The 16,145-nt window shown below is 44.1% G+C and overlaps 1 protein-coding gene across 1 annotated transcript in view; it reads right to left on the bottom strand.

Moving 5' to 3' along the window:
• SLCO3A1 (solute carrier organic anion transporter family member 3A1) overlaps positions 1 to 16,145 on the bottom strand; it is a 131,760-nt gene that overhangs the window by 104,062 nt on the left and 11,553 nt on the right. The window contains exon 2 of the mRNA XM_027719878.2: positions 4,016 to 4,481. Coding sequence (XP_027575679.1) covers positions 4,016 to 4,481 — 466 coding nt within the window. The remainder of the gene's footprint in view (positions 1 to 4,015; positions 4,482 to 16,145) is intronic.

The following is a 16,145-nucleotide window of genomic DNA, read 5'->3' as shown; positions in this document are numbered from 1 at the left end:
TCTTGCTCATCTGAGAGGCAGCAAATCCACAGAACCACTGTCAGATCAGGTTTTTTTCCCCTTTGTATCAGCTCCACTATGCCTCTGATTCCCCTCTTAATGACAAAGTCTTCATTGATTTCAGCAAAACTCAGCAAGACTGAGCAGAAAATGAACTAAAGGGGGAAATGTCAAGTGAGTCATTAGTGGGTAGAGAAAAGAAGGGTGTAGTAAGTAATCTTCAACATACTTCTCCTCCTTTAAAATAAACAATGCCACAAATTTCGTTGATGTTTGTGAAGATGGAGCAGTAACAATCCCTGCACAGTCTGCAGGAGTGATGAATTCCTCCACTAAAAGAGGTTACTTATGCCAAATGCCAATAAATACACAGATAAAATTAATCTGCTTGTTTGGAAGCCTCTAGATGGGAGTTCAGATCTTAAATGCAAAATCAGACTCAGAGAGACACAATCAAACCAGCACCAAATGAGAACATTCTTCCCAACTTCCAACAGCAACCTGGTCTAGTGAAAGGTGTGCCTACCGATGGCAAGGAGGGTTGGAGCTAGATGATCTTTGAGGTCCCTTCCAACCCAAACTGTTCTGATTCTATGATTAGCCAGAGCAAGCACAGTCCCACAATCTTTCTAACTCTGTTACAGCACAAGTGCGTTCTCTTTAGAACATCCTTTGGTGAGTATTTTCGTGCACTCATCTCTGATTCGATTTGCCTGGGTTACCACCACGCAGCCCTTTTTCCTAGGTCTGGTTACTTAGAGCAACAGATAATGTTTTGGATTTGGTAGCAACATATTGCAGGCACCAAAAAAAATCTGCTATTAACTCAAGAAACATGAAACTACAAGTCAGCAGCCCATGCCACAGAGGAATCCTCCTGTAATATCTCACTCATCTCTCTAATTATGAAACTTTATGAATCTCCACCTCCTTGGCAGAACATAAGCCTAAGTAAGCAACCTCTGCCTCAAAGGATGCACAAGAGAGGTGCACTACCCACAACCTCCTGTGTGCTTGTCACTGCAGAGAAACCACATGACAGATTTAATGGACTTCATAGCCAGAAAAATATTATATTCCACAGATGCTACTACTTGCATTAACCATTAAAGTCAAAACACAACTTTAAATTCCATGTGGTGTCACATCTGCATTACTCTGCACACGGATTAATACAAAAAGAAGGTGGTTTTGGGGTCAGTGTTCTTGGGGTTTGGATTTTTTTTTAATAACCAGGAGTCTTCCTGTGTTGTCATTTCACTGTGACTGTATTAGATACTGTTACTCCACTTAACTCCTGTACAACTCAGAAGGAGGAAAAAAAGCCCTCTCACTGCACAAAGTTATTTCTAATTCACTGCCTTGGGACACAAGGGTTTTTGTTGTCGAGGTGAACAATGACAAGTCCTTAGCTGTCAAGTTTCTTCCTCCCAGCCACAATACAGCCCAATGCAGCACCTACGTACTCGATATAAGCAGTGAACTAAAGACAGCAAGAACTGGTCAATCTGATCATTTCTCAGCCACAGCCAGCCATTACAGAAAGTTCAGTCAGACTATTATCACTGCTACTAATAAGTTTTTATCCCGAGAGAACAATCTATGCCAGATTTGCTCCTAATTTCAACTGCGGGAACTTACTCAAAAACATTTTATCTGGTCACACACAGTGTAGCCCCCACTGAGTGGGTGTGCTATTATGAGAAAGCAAACTGATATAAATATAGCACAGTGACAGTATTCACTCTGCAGTTACTTCCTCTGCGAAACAGAGCAGAATGAAGTGGGTAAGATGCTCAGCCAGCTTTCTGCTAAGGCCACTGAAAACTGCATTGATGACACCAACAAAAATAATCAGTTAAAGACAAATCTGATCAAATAATTCTCAAACAACACTTAAACTGAGGAATTTGACCTCCTCTCAAGTATCCACAAACATAAGATGACATTTCCATTACTTTCTTCTCCATTTATATTCATTTGTGGAATAGATTTTTTCCTGTTAGCTTTTATTTTCACTAGCCAAATTGACTGTAGGTTGATGTAAGAATTAATCATCCAGTATCTGAAACTCTACTTGTGACAGATAGGTTAGGACAGGGCAGATATTAAACCTCATTGCTGGTTGAGTGTGCACAGACATCCACTCTTATGCAATCCATAATTCATATGTAGAAATTCAGATTATGATTTTGATAGCTAAAGCCAGAAAGCAAACAGCCCAAAAATGCTTGTTTTCTTTTTTTTTTTTTTTAAACTCTACCTGTAGAAAGGAACATGATCAGAAACATATCTCTGCAGGAAAAATAATAAAGCAGCATATAGTAAGCAGAAATCATTTTCTGGCAGTATTTTCCCAGCTACAGTTGAACTGCCAACTTTAAAGATGTTATTTTAGCATACAAGATGAATCTTGTATCTCAGGAACAAAAAGAATCACTCTCCCTAATCCTCCTCTCATGCCCCCTCCTGCAGTCTGTTCTCAGACATGAAGTATTGCTTAAAAATGCCCATGGAACAGACTGAAAGAAGTTGCTACTTCTCTATATAGTTATTTATAATAGATAATCTTTAGACAGATAATCTTAGAATCACTCTTAATTCCAGCTCATCATTTATGGTGTTGGCAGAGTTGCTCCAGTGAATTTAGTCTCATTATTCACCTTTGGGTTCTTGTATTTTATAGATCACCTTTTTTTATCCAGTGGATCCCTCGTGAGCACTTACAGAACCAAGTGAAGGTGAATAATGATCCAAGGATGAGGCTCAATGGTGAAATACTATGATTTTATGGCCAGTTACAGAAAAACATGGACACACTTTGAATAGGGAGATGAACCTCTTGAAGTGAAGTAGCAATACATCCAGGAATACCATAGCAATAGGCTTTCCAATAGGCTTCTGCCCTATCCCAAGACACTGAACTTCACCCAAAGTCAACAGGAGTGTTCAGTTTTGCTGTCGATGGCCACTCCCAGCTGCATTCAGTTACACTTGGGAATTTGCTACAAATGTCTTTGGAAAAAACCCAAAGAATAATGGGATCATCCATTAAGTCGAAAGTCACGTCAAGACAGTGATGATGGGACAAGTGCACAGTTTTGGTTACTAGAAACTATGTTAACAAGTGCAGAAGGGTCTCATTAATGGCAGGACACACTTCACGGATTTGTTGCATTGGAGCAATTTATCTACTGACAAGTCCTGCAGAAAGAAGAATGAGCCAAGCTGGCAGGTTTTTTTAAAGAACAACTTCACTCACAGCATCCTCTTTAAACCTGCTGGGAGGGGGAACAACTGCTGAAACCCACAAGCACTTTACCCCAATAACAGAGATGTTTCACTGGGTAACCAAAGCCAAATTTCATAGCTTAACCATCTGAAAGAATTTTGCAATGTGATCACCAGAAACTATTTCAGGCTCATTGCATCTCAAAATAGACCTCATCAGCTTCCGCATCCCATTCCATTACAGGGATCACATTATCAAGGGTCCTGCCACAGCATCCTGGGTCACAGCACCCGATCCTTAACAGGCACTTCCTTGCTAAAATGTGACAGTGGGAGTGGCAAGACATGCGTGTTCTCTCAGTCTCCTTATATTGCAGTGACCACTCAGACACGTGCTTTGGAACAGGAACAGAACTAGGGTATCTTGGGGGGGAAAAAACCCCACCTCAATCATCATCACACATACCACTTGAAAATTTTTCAGCCAAAACTCAACAGTTAAGTCACCAATATCTGAATTTAAAGCAATCTGGGCAATCACAACAGCAGGAGTAAGCATCTTCCTAACCATCCAGTAATAATCACCATGGCCATCAACCTTTACCATTGCTACAAAATGAGCAAACATCAGTGTATTTTCCTGCTGCTTGATATAGGGCCCTATGCCAAGTTGCCTTCACAAGCACAGCAGCACACGGAGAAGAGACCTTGAGGCATCCCTTCCACTGGCATCAAACAGCAAACAAGAGGGAAAGCCCTCAGTGAGAAGCTCAGAGAGCCTTACCTATGTACAGGGAGGAATCTTTCCGCCTCACGTGGTCGTCGATGTAGGAAACTCCCAGGGGCTGGACAGGGGTAGCACCAATGCCCAGGAGGACCTGTGCTCCAATGAGCAGCAAGTACATCATGTTGGTAGCAGTTCTATTCCTGCAGATAAGGTCCGGGTCTGGTCCCTCATCGCTGGAGGACCCGTTGACAGCACACACATCCCTCCCTTCAGCCCCCCAGCGTATTTCTCCTGACTCATATTCGTACTGGTGGGTCAGAAATTCAGGCAACGCGGAAAGGAGGGCACCCAAGGCCATGACTATCCCTCCACATCCTATTAAGCGTGGCCGGTGTCCTCGGGCTCCGAAGTAGCTCACGAAGAGGATGAGGGCCAGGTTGCCAATCTCGAAGCTGCTGGCAATGACGCCCACGTCAGCACTCTGAAGGTTGAATCGCCGCTCCAAGGTGGTTAAAACACTCACCTACAACAGAGAAATCCAGAGAAAATTACTGAAAGGGAGTATGACCTGCCTTCTGCCCTCCCCATATGTACTGCTAAAGTGTAAATTTCCTTGACTTTTCCTTGGAGCCGAAAACATACACATCAAGGGCATCCAAATCACAGTATAGTAGTTGACCTCCAAGCATGACCTGACTATTCAAATACAGCCACATCAGAAGGTCCTAATACCAAGTGACATTTCCCAGCCTACCACCTGTCTGAGCACGTGTCCATTTCCAAATTCCTGCATCCATCAATGTATATTTTGGATGGCTGCAGACACCCTCGACTCCATGATTGGTTAGCCTTTCTTTGGGCTCGCTTTCTATTTGAAGGCACAACCTTCACAGTGTGCTGTCCCACAGAACCAAGGCACAAACCACACCATGCCTCACATCATGCCAGGTACTCAACCTTCCCTTTGGAAGGAATTGCAGTTAGGGAGCAACAGACAACCCTGTGGATACTTTGTTTGCACACCAGCACAAGTCAGCTGGAGACAGTGACATAAAAATAGGCAGTTTGGCTGGCACAGAAAGCTGCTACTAAAGTATATAAATAAAATGCTGATCAAAGGGTTTAAACTGTTTGTGGATTAGTTAATGACTGGAATCGTCACAGAGTATTTTTGAGAAGACAGGCCAATTAAGGTTTACATAGAAGATTTAAATCCACCATGAAGAAGAGATGATTTAACAAATACGGGTTATTTAACATTAAGAAGAGAGAAGCACATGAATAGTCTTCAAATATTTAACATTGCTGCGAAAAGGAATGACCTGTTCTTTGAATTCAAATGGACAGGACAAGAAGTGACAAGTTTAAACTGCAATAGAGATGATTCCGGTTAAATACAAGGTGGGGAGACTTTTACTGGTAAGGATTCTGAGGCACTGAAACATGCTGCCTGGAGAAGCTGCAGAGGCCTTTAAAAGAACAGAGACCAGCATCTGTCAGGAAAGACACAGGTATGACTGATCTTGCCATAGGGCAGGAAAATGAACCAGATCATTTCTTGAGAGCTCTTCCAATCTTGATTACATGGTGCAATGAAACACAATGTGGATTTTTTGCAACAGTCATAGCACTGATCAGAGCACGAAGGATGAACCGTTAGGTACTTCACTTGCCGTCAGGCCTGCTCAAGGGAAAACACAGGGCATTCTCATGTCTATGGCAGTGTGCCTCTTATACAGTAAAAAAAAAAAAAAAAAGAAATCTTGAACATCACAGAAATGCCAAAAACTTTTACCTTGACTAAAAAACTATCTAGTTTTTCAGACTGGAAAAGATGAAGATATTTAAGGTTGTCCTAAAAGAGGCAGGTTTCTCTATTCCAAAAAAAATGTGAAAAAGACCTCAGAGCAGAAGGTAGCCCCTGGATAGAATAAAAATAGCCTCCCACTGGAGGCACTGAAAATCTTTGCTGATAAACCTCACGAAGCAGGAGCCAGTCTGACCGACTTTAAAGTATTCTGACAGCAGCTCTTCTCCGGGGGCAGTTAGCCTCTGCTAGGGTACACCAGGGCACAGTTGGACAAAGACAGCCCTGTTGGCAACAAAATGGGAAATGGAAACAACCCACTCCTGCTGCTTTGCATAAGCAAGAGCTCCCAAACCTGACCGTGCTAAGTGTCCAAGTCAGATCTCCAAAACTGGACTGTTGTAATGTTTTCTGAAAATTCAGCTTTCTTCTCATACAGGCTGTTATTTTATACTACTACTGCAATCCTCCCCCACTGCAGAGCCAAGAACTAAGGAAGGAAAGGAGGAAAAACCTAAAAATTGAACCCTCTGACTGAAGGCAGTGCAAGAGCAATAATTCTTCCCACACCAAAGCCAAGTGAGCATGTGCGCGTCAAAGGCAGAAGGGATCACCACTTCACCTGCAACACCAGGTGCAGGTCCCTGTTGGGATGAAACAGCTCTGTGATTCACGGGGGAAAATTATGTTCTCTGCACGAGGGCACAGCACAGCCTGTCTCCACTCCAGCCACCTTGGCCACGCAAGCAGTGCTCGAGCTCACACCTATAACAGGGACATTGCTGCTCCCACAACTCCACGGGAGCCGTGGCAGAGCAGAGCAGGTGGGGATGGACACTGCTAGAAAATACTGGGTTGGTATTTTCAAAGCAAGGAACACCAAGGAGGGATACAGACAACATCCCACTGCCTCAGGCAGTCCCACCAGGCACTCGTTTGACAGAGAACCACAGAATGGTTTGGTTTGAAAGGGACCTTAAAGATCATCTAGTTCCAGACCCTTTGCTTTGGGTAAGGATTTATCACCCACAACACAGGACTGCTTTTACTGCAAGGTATGATCTAATGGTGGTGCAGTCAGACTGGTGGGACTTCTGGCCTGAACAGCTCACAGCAAACACCAAACTTTAAGCAATGTAAAGCCCTGGCAATAGGAACCCTCCTTTATGCTACCACCTCTAGCACATCCCTAGAGGAACTCAGTTATAGCTAGGCTCCCATGAACACCAATTTTGGCAGAATGGGGAATCTCTCCAAGATGAATATGTAACTCTGACCATGCAAAATCATGTCTGTGGTGCTCATTTCTGAGCTGTACCTAGAAAGGAAACTCATGATTACTCATTACAGCTGTGTAAACTGAGGTAGAGAGCCAACTATTAATGAGACAAGTACAGTAAACAAAATTAATTTCTGATGGAATAATTTAGGCTGGAAGACTGAAAGCCAACAGAAGTGATTTTCCCTGGTATTAACTAGCTTTGGATGTCTCCCACATTTTGACCTGGCTGCCAAATTTTAGGCTTTTACCATACATATATATAAGTGGCTAGAAAGTGGGATAGTGTTTAGAAACACATGGGTGCCAGGCCTCAGAAGGGTCAGATTCTGGACAGCTGGATTCCAGATAAAAATACTGCACCATTTTTAAGTGCAATTCACAGTGACAGAGACAGTAAATTGGTGACAAACCTGGGAACTAAACCCAGAGTCCCAATTCTCATTCCGCTGTTATTTCAGTGGGACTTCGGTAGTTCTTTTCCTTTTTACAAAACCTAAACCACTCAAAATAGGGAAAAAGAGTCTCACCATCCCCTAGGACTTTCTTGCTTTACTTTGGTGAAGAGCCTGAAATAAAATGAGGAGGAGGATGACAACACAAAGCAAACTCCAACCCTCCTGATGAAAGCTAGGAGTTGTCCTTAATCTTTTGGCCAGACCACACTGCATTTCCCAGCTTGCTCCTTATGACTGTAGCACTGCTACCCGGTTGGTACCCGGTGGTACCAACTCTTTACTAAGTGGGTTATGAGGAGCAGGAGGGTATGGTGAAAGAACAAATCCATTATACCATCCTTGAGCATCCAGAGAGAAAGAGCATCTGAGTACAAAGTGCTGAGACCAGCATCAGGAGAGTAGCCTCAAAACACTGACAAGTCACAGCGAGGGGAAAAAAACCCCACCTAAATCCCAAAATAAAAATAGGGCTGGGAAATAAACTGTCAACATGCAGATTTTTAGCCAGAGAACAACAGGAACACAACTGCATTACATTCAGGGTGGCTGCAGCCCAGAGAGCACAGCTCAAATTTCTACTATGACATTGGCTCTGACCTTACAAAGACCAACTACAAAATCAGCATTAGCACAGCAGAGATGTTACCTGCATTTATTCAAAATGAGCACCTGCCCATGGCTATCATCATTCTCTCACCCTCTATGCCCCATCCTGATAGGACTTCCTGCATATGAGGTAGAACCTGACTAAATACCTTCAGTTTCCACGTGGGATGCTCCTGGTGCTCTTGTAACTGTGAAATAAAAGAGCACTGTACTGCCCATATTTCCTTTCAAGAGCCTGCTCCCCAGCAGATCAGCCATCACTGCTCCCAAACACCAACTCTCTTTATCGAGAGTTACATAAAATGTTGCAAATGACACAGGTCCTGTAACATACTGACGTCATGTGAAAAGGCTGTAAGGATTACAGAGAGTCCCTGGGTGCTGAGATCAGGTTGATCATTCAAGAGCACAGCCCTTGTGGATGCTGGTTTAATAGCAGGGATGCAGGGAATGGAGTGGTGCGGCAGCACAGCGGCTTCAGATGGACAACCTCCTGCTACAACACAGCGGGAAACACCGGGAGCACACGTTATTAGCTGTGAAGCTGCTGTTTCCCGGCTCCTGTCAACTTACACAGCTGTTTTGCCACAGATGGAAAGAATTGATTGAGAGGATATTTAGTTAAAAAAAGCTTCTAATCTAAGATCAAAACGGTACCAGGAAGCCAGTACAACATCCAGCAGAACTCATGCAGACAAGATACAGCAGAGACATGTGGTCTGAGCCCAAGAAGTCAGCGGTGTGAAACCACCCACGGCACCAGACAAGTCTATAACAGGCACGAGGACAGAGGCAGGGCCAGCCTTGGAATCATGGCAAATGCCAGAACCCACAATAATGGGGCCAGCACTGAAGATACAGCTTCCTATGGGAATGCACCTGTCCTAAAGACAGCTGTACCTTGATACCTTTATGTCCTTGTGCCTGTCCTGCAGGTCAGTGGGGTTCTGATCAGCAAATACTTCACCTGCAGCACCGTATACAGCCCTCAGTCCTACCAGACTCACTGCTTTTTTCCATGATTCCCATTTCACCCACTCCAGACATCTCCCACCTAATTTTTAAGAGCAGCTCCACTAGATTTAGCTATGGCATTGGAGACATCAGCAGGACTGTGAAGCTGTTGTTACTGCACAAGTTCATGCTCCTCCCTCCAGGTTAGTTCTACACCAGAGCAGTCAACTGGACCACCACAAACTAAACTGGTTTGGGTACCTGCACACCTTTTTCATGCAGAAAGCAGGCTGGGGATCTAGAAAGATCATGTAACTCAGCCTTCTGCCTTTATGTGAACACACTGTAACATACAATAACAAGAAGTAATTAAAACTTATACCATGATTGCACTGTCTCCTCTTCTTACCAAGCCACAGCAGGCTGCACACATGCATTTGTATCAGATGACTTCAGAGACTAATTTCAAAAAGGCCTAGGCTAAAGGGGCCTCCTATCACCACCCAAAAACACTCTTCAATGAATGAGAAAGGAAAATATCTCACATAACACACACAGTGATAAATGACCCACATCAAAATGGAAAAAAAAAAAAGAAATCAATCACCACCTTAAAATTTTCCAGCCAAAGCAACTTATACTGTACATCCTGTAAGTAAATCCACAGAAGCTTATACCATGCCACTCTGGACTTATTTCAATAATACATGCTCACATTCATCATTCCTCTCTGTCCCAAATCTACAGATCTTGGCATTTCTGAACCAAGGTAAATTTGTTTTCTCTATAGGCTGTTTATTTTATATTAATGCTCAGCAAAAATACAATCCACAGACCTGTTTCACACTATTGCTCCACTTTATCACTAAAAAAATGAACTGAAGGCCGGGAGCACCATTATGGAGACAGAGACACAGTGCATTGAAAATGAATATCATATTGTTTGTATCTCCAACGATCAAGTCATATTCACCCACAGAGTCTACAGATAAGTTCATTGTATTAATAATACAGGGTTATATATAGAAAACACATTGACTTTATGCCTGAAGGGCTATTTTAAAAGGCTTCTTTTTAATGTAAAATACATTTTCTCAGTTATGTGGTAATAGGTTGGACTTGAAGAGACATGTCTGCACTGCTACAGGGTGTAAAATAATTGCCTGGCAACTATGTTCCCAAAGGAAAACAAACGCAAACCATCTCCCACTGCCTCCATTACGGAGCCAGGAAACACAAGATTCCTTGAAGAGCCAAAGTGACCATGCCAGAAACAACACCACTGCTTCCACACATCTCCACCCACTTCTTCAGATGTCACCTCCTCCTCTCTTCCAGCAGCCACGTGGGACAGAGCAAATGGCATCCTGTAGCTGGAGGCAAACTCTCCTCCCCATAGAGCTGGTACCCATGGGCTCAGTCCTCCTTCCCACCCACCCTCCCAGCTGACAACACAGCCACCAGGCTCCGGTTTCAAGCCGAAGGGAATGATGCTGATCCTCTGCTCTGATGTTTTTCTGCTCTACAATTCCAGCATTGAGATGATCACTTTTTTAAAATGCAGACAGTTTCCTTGGCATTTTGCCCACTCCTCCCCCATCAGATGGTGGGGAGCAGGGCAATAAGCTTAATATCTTTTGCCCAGCCCCAGGGACCTCTCATGTCAGGCTGCTGATCGTTTCTTTGAACAACATTCCTGGTCCAGTAAAGTCAGTGGAAACTTAAACTTTGCTCTCACCACAGGTGCCAACACCCGTGCTGGCTTTGGGCACACGAACATAAGGGAAAGCAAAAAGCAAAAAAAAAGGGTGGTGATACGAACACACCCAAGCTGGCTCTGCTCAAGTTCTGGAAATCATCTCTGCATAGAAATTTGCATTCACATGACAGGGATAATAGATGCTGCAGCTGAACCACTGCTGAAAGTAGGGTGTTATTAGTTTGGCTGTTGCTGCATGTGCCTCTGCTGTTTCTAGGCCAGCACTCGAAAATCTGCAAGTTACTGTACTGCTGCCACGAGGAGTTTGCAGCTCGCATCTCTGCCTCACTGGTGTGAAAAATTAATTTTATATTCTAGTGACCAGCTCTGAGGTTACTGACACAGTCCAAATTAAGCACACATTCAAACTTAGGATTTTCAGGGGGCTGAGAAGAAAGAGTTTTGCACCATGCAGCAAGAGAAACAGCACATCACACTCCCAGCTGAGGCAAACCATACGCTTCTGGCAACCTCTTCTCTCCAGCATTGCACAGAAAACTTTTCTGCTGTCTCTTGCAAACCACTGTGCATCTCCTCCCCACATTTTGGGAGCCACAGCAACCTGTGCTGCTGGCCCTCAGCCAACGCAGGGCACAAATCAAGTGCACTTGGGCAACCCTTTGCAGGATTTCACAGCTATGCCACAAACACAGCTATGCCACAAACACAGCTATGCCACAAACACAGCTATGCCACAAACACAGCTATGCCACAAACACAGCTATGCCACAAACACAGCTATGCCACAAACACAGCTATGCCACAAACACAGCTATGCCACATGCTGCTGCACGTTGCAAACAAAGCGAAGAGTACTCAACACTCGTAGAAGATATCCTGTTCGGTCAGGAGCTGATACATCAGTGCAAAGCCACAGTTAGCTTCAAAATAGCTTAAAACAGAAAAACGTCACACGCCTCTGAAAGTTAAATGTGTATTTTCCACTACTCTAGTGAAACTGGGATCCATACTGACCAACTATGCTACATAAAAACCTAACCTCTCATCCAGGCACTCATTGCAGCAAACAGCAGTGGGACTGTCAATACCTTCCTCATTTGCTTCCTAAGGATCATGCAAGGGACACAGTGCACTGACCCCCTTTCCCAGCTGCCCTGAGGAAGAGAATGAGCACTGCCCCATTTAGAAAGGTGTGAACAAAAAGATCACTGGGGTGTCATTTGCAGCTACCCCCTCACATTCATCACAGAAAGTCAGCGTGAGTCACCAACAGCTCAAAGCAGATCCAAGTACAGAGCACCAGGCCACACTGAACTGCCTAGAACAACCTGAAAGGTTTTTTCTGTTGCTTTGAAACAGATGCACACCATGGCCAAAATCTACATTTTTTTTTAACCTTTTAAGTCCCAACCTACAGCGATATAATCACATCTGCAGACTTGGTGTCCACGCAAGCTTTCTGCCTCCAAGTCTGTTCAACATCCACCTCACTGTGTGAAGGCAGGTGGTATTTTAGTCTCTGACAAGGTATCTACATAAAAACACCCAGTACCAGAATCCATTTCTAGCCTACACTTTTCTTGAGTAGCACACATACAATGAAGCCAGTGGATGTTTGAATCCTTACTTATTTTTAAATGTTATGTCATTTTCACTGGCAGCCAAGTAACGCATAAGCGTGCAAAGAAGTACAACCCTCAACCCTGTGAGCTGCGTGTTTGTGTGCTTTGAAAACCATAGCACAGAACGGTGCTGCCGGCACATTTCAAACCTGGAGGATGAAGAATTCCATGTGGAATAAGCGCTCAGCAGCAGGGGTTGGTGAGCAGGGGCAGCCACTCAGCTCTGTCAAAGTAAACAGCCCAGGGAAAGCTGCTGGAGCATCTCTGACATGTTCAGAGAAGGATCTCGTTTTTTTCCTGTGGCCAGCAAGTAGCTGTACAAAGCCAGATGAAGAGGAATTTAAACTGTGTGTAATTCAAACATGCTGCTCCTGCAGCACTCTTGGCCATATACAGAACTGGCAGCAAAATTCACACACGGGTCCAGTACTCTGCAAACTGGGCACCATCACGCTGGATTCCAGTGAAGCGGAGGAAATTAAACTCATGTCTCTGGAAGACACTTAACAGGAAAAATACTATCATATGGATATATATACTATCATATGGACTAAGTACTACCACTGGAGAGGCGGGATCCCAAGCTGTCACATTGCAACACCCTCACTTCTCCACCTCCACAACTGAATGCAAGTTTGCTTGTTTATCTAATAAAACACTTCCTAACTCAACACTTCCATGCCTGCAGAGAAGGCTTTCTACTATAAACAGAGTGACTTACCACAGCAGAAACCATAATGCAAGCCTGATGAGAAAACATGAAGCCCTTTGCTTGACAGGTTGTCTTAATTTACGATCAAGATCTGAACTCGGGGCTAAGGGTTGCATCCAAATTATGCCAGAATGCAGATGAAGAAGCGAGGCCTGTGGAGCTGGTTGCAGAAGCATTCCCAGCTGCCAGGCATGAACCAGGGCAGAAGTGACACAGGCAGGACACTCTGAGGCAGCATTAATAAATGCTTTGAAGGAAGCTGAATTCAGTTTTCACGGTTGGAGGACAACGGTGATTATATAAAGGCTATATACTGAGAGAGGAGGTTTTCTGACAAGTCCTGCTACTTTTCTCTTCATCTGCTCTGGCTCTGCGATATCTCTCCTGCTCCACTCCCTACCCAGCAGCAAGGATGCCTGGCTAAAGCAAATGGGAACTCAGCTTAGGGAAAAGTTTGAGGCTTTTCTCCTCAACTACTATATGTAATGCTTTAATTTAGTAAACCTTGGGAGGAAGGAAGCCATTTAAAAGGGAACCAACAAAATGGCCACACTGTACTGGCAGTCCACAGCACTTTGTAACAACTCATAAAAGAAATAGCAAATTACTGTAAACCTCTGCAGGTGGAATTGGGGTCTCTAGCACCTAACTAGCAACACCCCAAGCTTATCCCAAAGCCACATGTGCTGCTTTGCTTAGTCCCACCTCACACTCTGCAGCCCACACAAGAGCTGTCCGTGTCATCCTGCTTATTTGCTAAGTAACACCCTCCTACAAAGCTGTTCACAAACAACTCATTCCTCCTTTCACATCATCTCTGTGCAAAGCCAAGGGTACGAACAGGAGCCGTGTGCTGGCTGCTGCCAAACATCCCACTAAGGAATGGGGCAGGCTGGGAGGTGAGCACAGGGGGGCCATGGTGCAAACAAACAAGTCAGGGCTTGAAGGTGATCTTAAATCTATTCACTGCAGAATCACCAGACCCTGCAAAACTTCAATGAGCACATGCAAGGAAAACAGAAGTCCCCACCTCTTCCACTTACCTACCAGAGTCTGACGTGAGCAAAAGCACAACAGGAGAGGGGTTCCCATAGGGGTTCCACTGCTCCTATGGCAGGGGCACATCAAATTCTAGGAGGAATCCAGCAGTCAGGGAATGGTTTTGCATTCAATGTTCAACACAAAGCCAGAGGCATTTGCCAACCAATGGTTACTGCAACCAACATGAGCACTCTCTCTTCTCTCCTTGTACTTTTCCCAGTCTGGTTTCTCTCAACCTCCGCAGCCATTTCAAATTCTGTTTTTTCATCTCCTTCCAGTTCTTCACTCATCCTTTGCAGACAGCTTCTACATGAAGTTAATTCTCTTTATACTTGGCTTTTCCCTGGTTCCTGCCTCCCCAAGGTACTAATTACAATACAGTTTATTAGCCAGGCACACAACATTTAAGACTCTAATTTTGCCCTGCTTTGAAGGAAGCTAGACACCACTAAAGCAGTCCACTGCAGTCAGTAATAGGGAAGGAGATTTTTAAAAAGCACTTTAGTGGCTTTGGAACAAGACTCCCATTTACAAAGAGACACTTAGAGTAAGTCACTTCCGTCAATGAGAGTATTGCTCAGAAAGCATCTTTAAAAATAACACCTTTAGGCTCTTTTAAAATCCATCACTACCAAAGAGCAAGTGAAGCAGTCCCAAGTAGTCTTTTCCAGTGAAGCGTCAAACAGCAAAGGGCTAAATTTTTCAACCCTGAGGTTTGAGGCAGATGTGAAGGAAGAAGGGATACCATTCAGCTGTCAATGAGGCTGCATCATAGGAAGCATAATCACAGCTAGGATAACACAAAATTACCATCCCATTAATTAATTTAGTTCAGCTTATTATAATAACTGATAGAGATCTGGTTCAGGGTCCAAGCCTGGGTACCTCTTTCATTCCAGTTACCATCACTGGAGCAGCTCAGTGCTCATAATCCTAGACCACAGGATGCCACAGGATGCCATGGAACCAGACAATACCACAGCTAGCATTTTGCTGATAGGGAGAAAAAGCCCAAAGAAGGCCTGGAGATGTCCACAACAAAGCCAGGAAATGAACCTGATCTGCATCTTCACCAGAAAATACAAATAGTAGTTGTTCCTCAGCCAACAATCATTACCCCATGGGCTAAGCCATCCTCTCCCAAGTCAGCCACTTGTCGCTGCGTCCAAATGCAAATAAAACTAGATTTCTCTGGGCACGAATATTAGTCTTGACTGATAAAGGGAGCCAGTTTGGACATGACAGGTCTGGACAGCCAGCTGCAAAGTAAGAGTTTGGCTTAGAAACATTACCCACATGTGGCAGGAAAGTTCCTCTGTTCCTGCCAAGATGCCACCATCAACAGAACTTGCCTCGTCAGTGTTGGCTCAGAGGAATCAAATTGCTCTTCCCCCAGCATTTCATCTCTCACTTGCTTGAGCAGCAGGGGCAAGGGAGAGGTCAGGGAAATACACAGTGACACAGACTCCTGGAAACACTCCATGAACCTAATATTTTGTGACGCTGTCTGGATACCAAGAGTTCTGAGCGCAATCAGGATGCTGAGAATCAAATTGGAAGTGTCTGAATCTATACACTGTGCTCCATAGGGGGCGAATAAAGGAGAAAGCAAAGGTCATTTTAGCTTCAATTGCACTTCCAGTGTAGCAAATATCTGTGCAAACTCAAGGATTCCATACCTTGAAGCCTCAGTGTGATGCCTAACACAAATCCATAAAGATTTGATCAAGTTCGACAGTAACATCAGTACTTAAGTACAAGTATTGGAGTAACCAGACACACTCCATTCATGTCAAAAGGCCTGGTTAGCTAAACCAGAAGATCACACTTTGCCACAAGCCATTTGCAGAACGTTTTGTTCATTTTGGCCAACCACTCCCCCAAAGCAAGTAATTTTGAAGATGGGGATACAGAAGTATTGAGCTGGAACATTACAGGAGAGTCTGGAAAGAATCTTCCAGACATGAGACCATACAACCTTACACTGA

This window comes from Pipra filicauda, unplaced genomic scaffold (assembly GCF_003945595.2).
Source record: "Pipra filicauda isolate LSUMZ 115617 unplaced genomic scaffold, ASM394559v2 scaffold44_size3831614_pilon, whole genome shotgun sequence".
NCBI classification, from domain to species: Eukaryota; Metazoa; Chordata; class Aves; order Passeriformes; family Pipridae; genus Pipra; species Pipra filicauda.
This window is presented reverse-complemented; position numbering and strand designations above follow the sequence as displayed.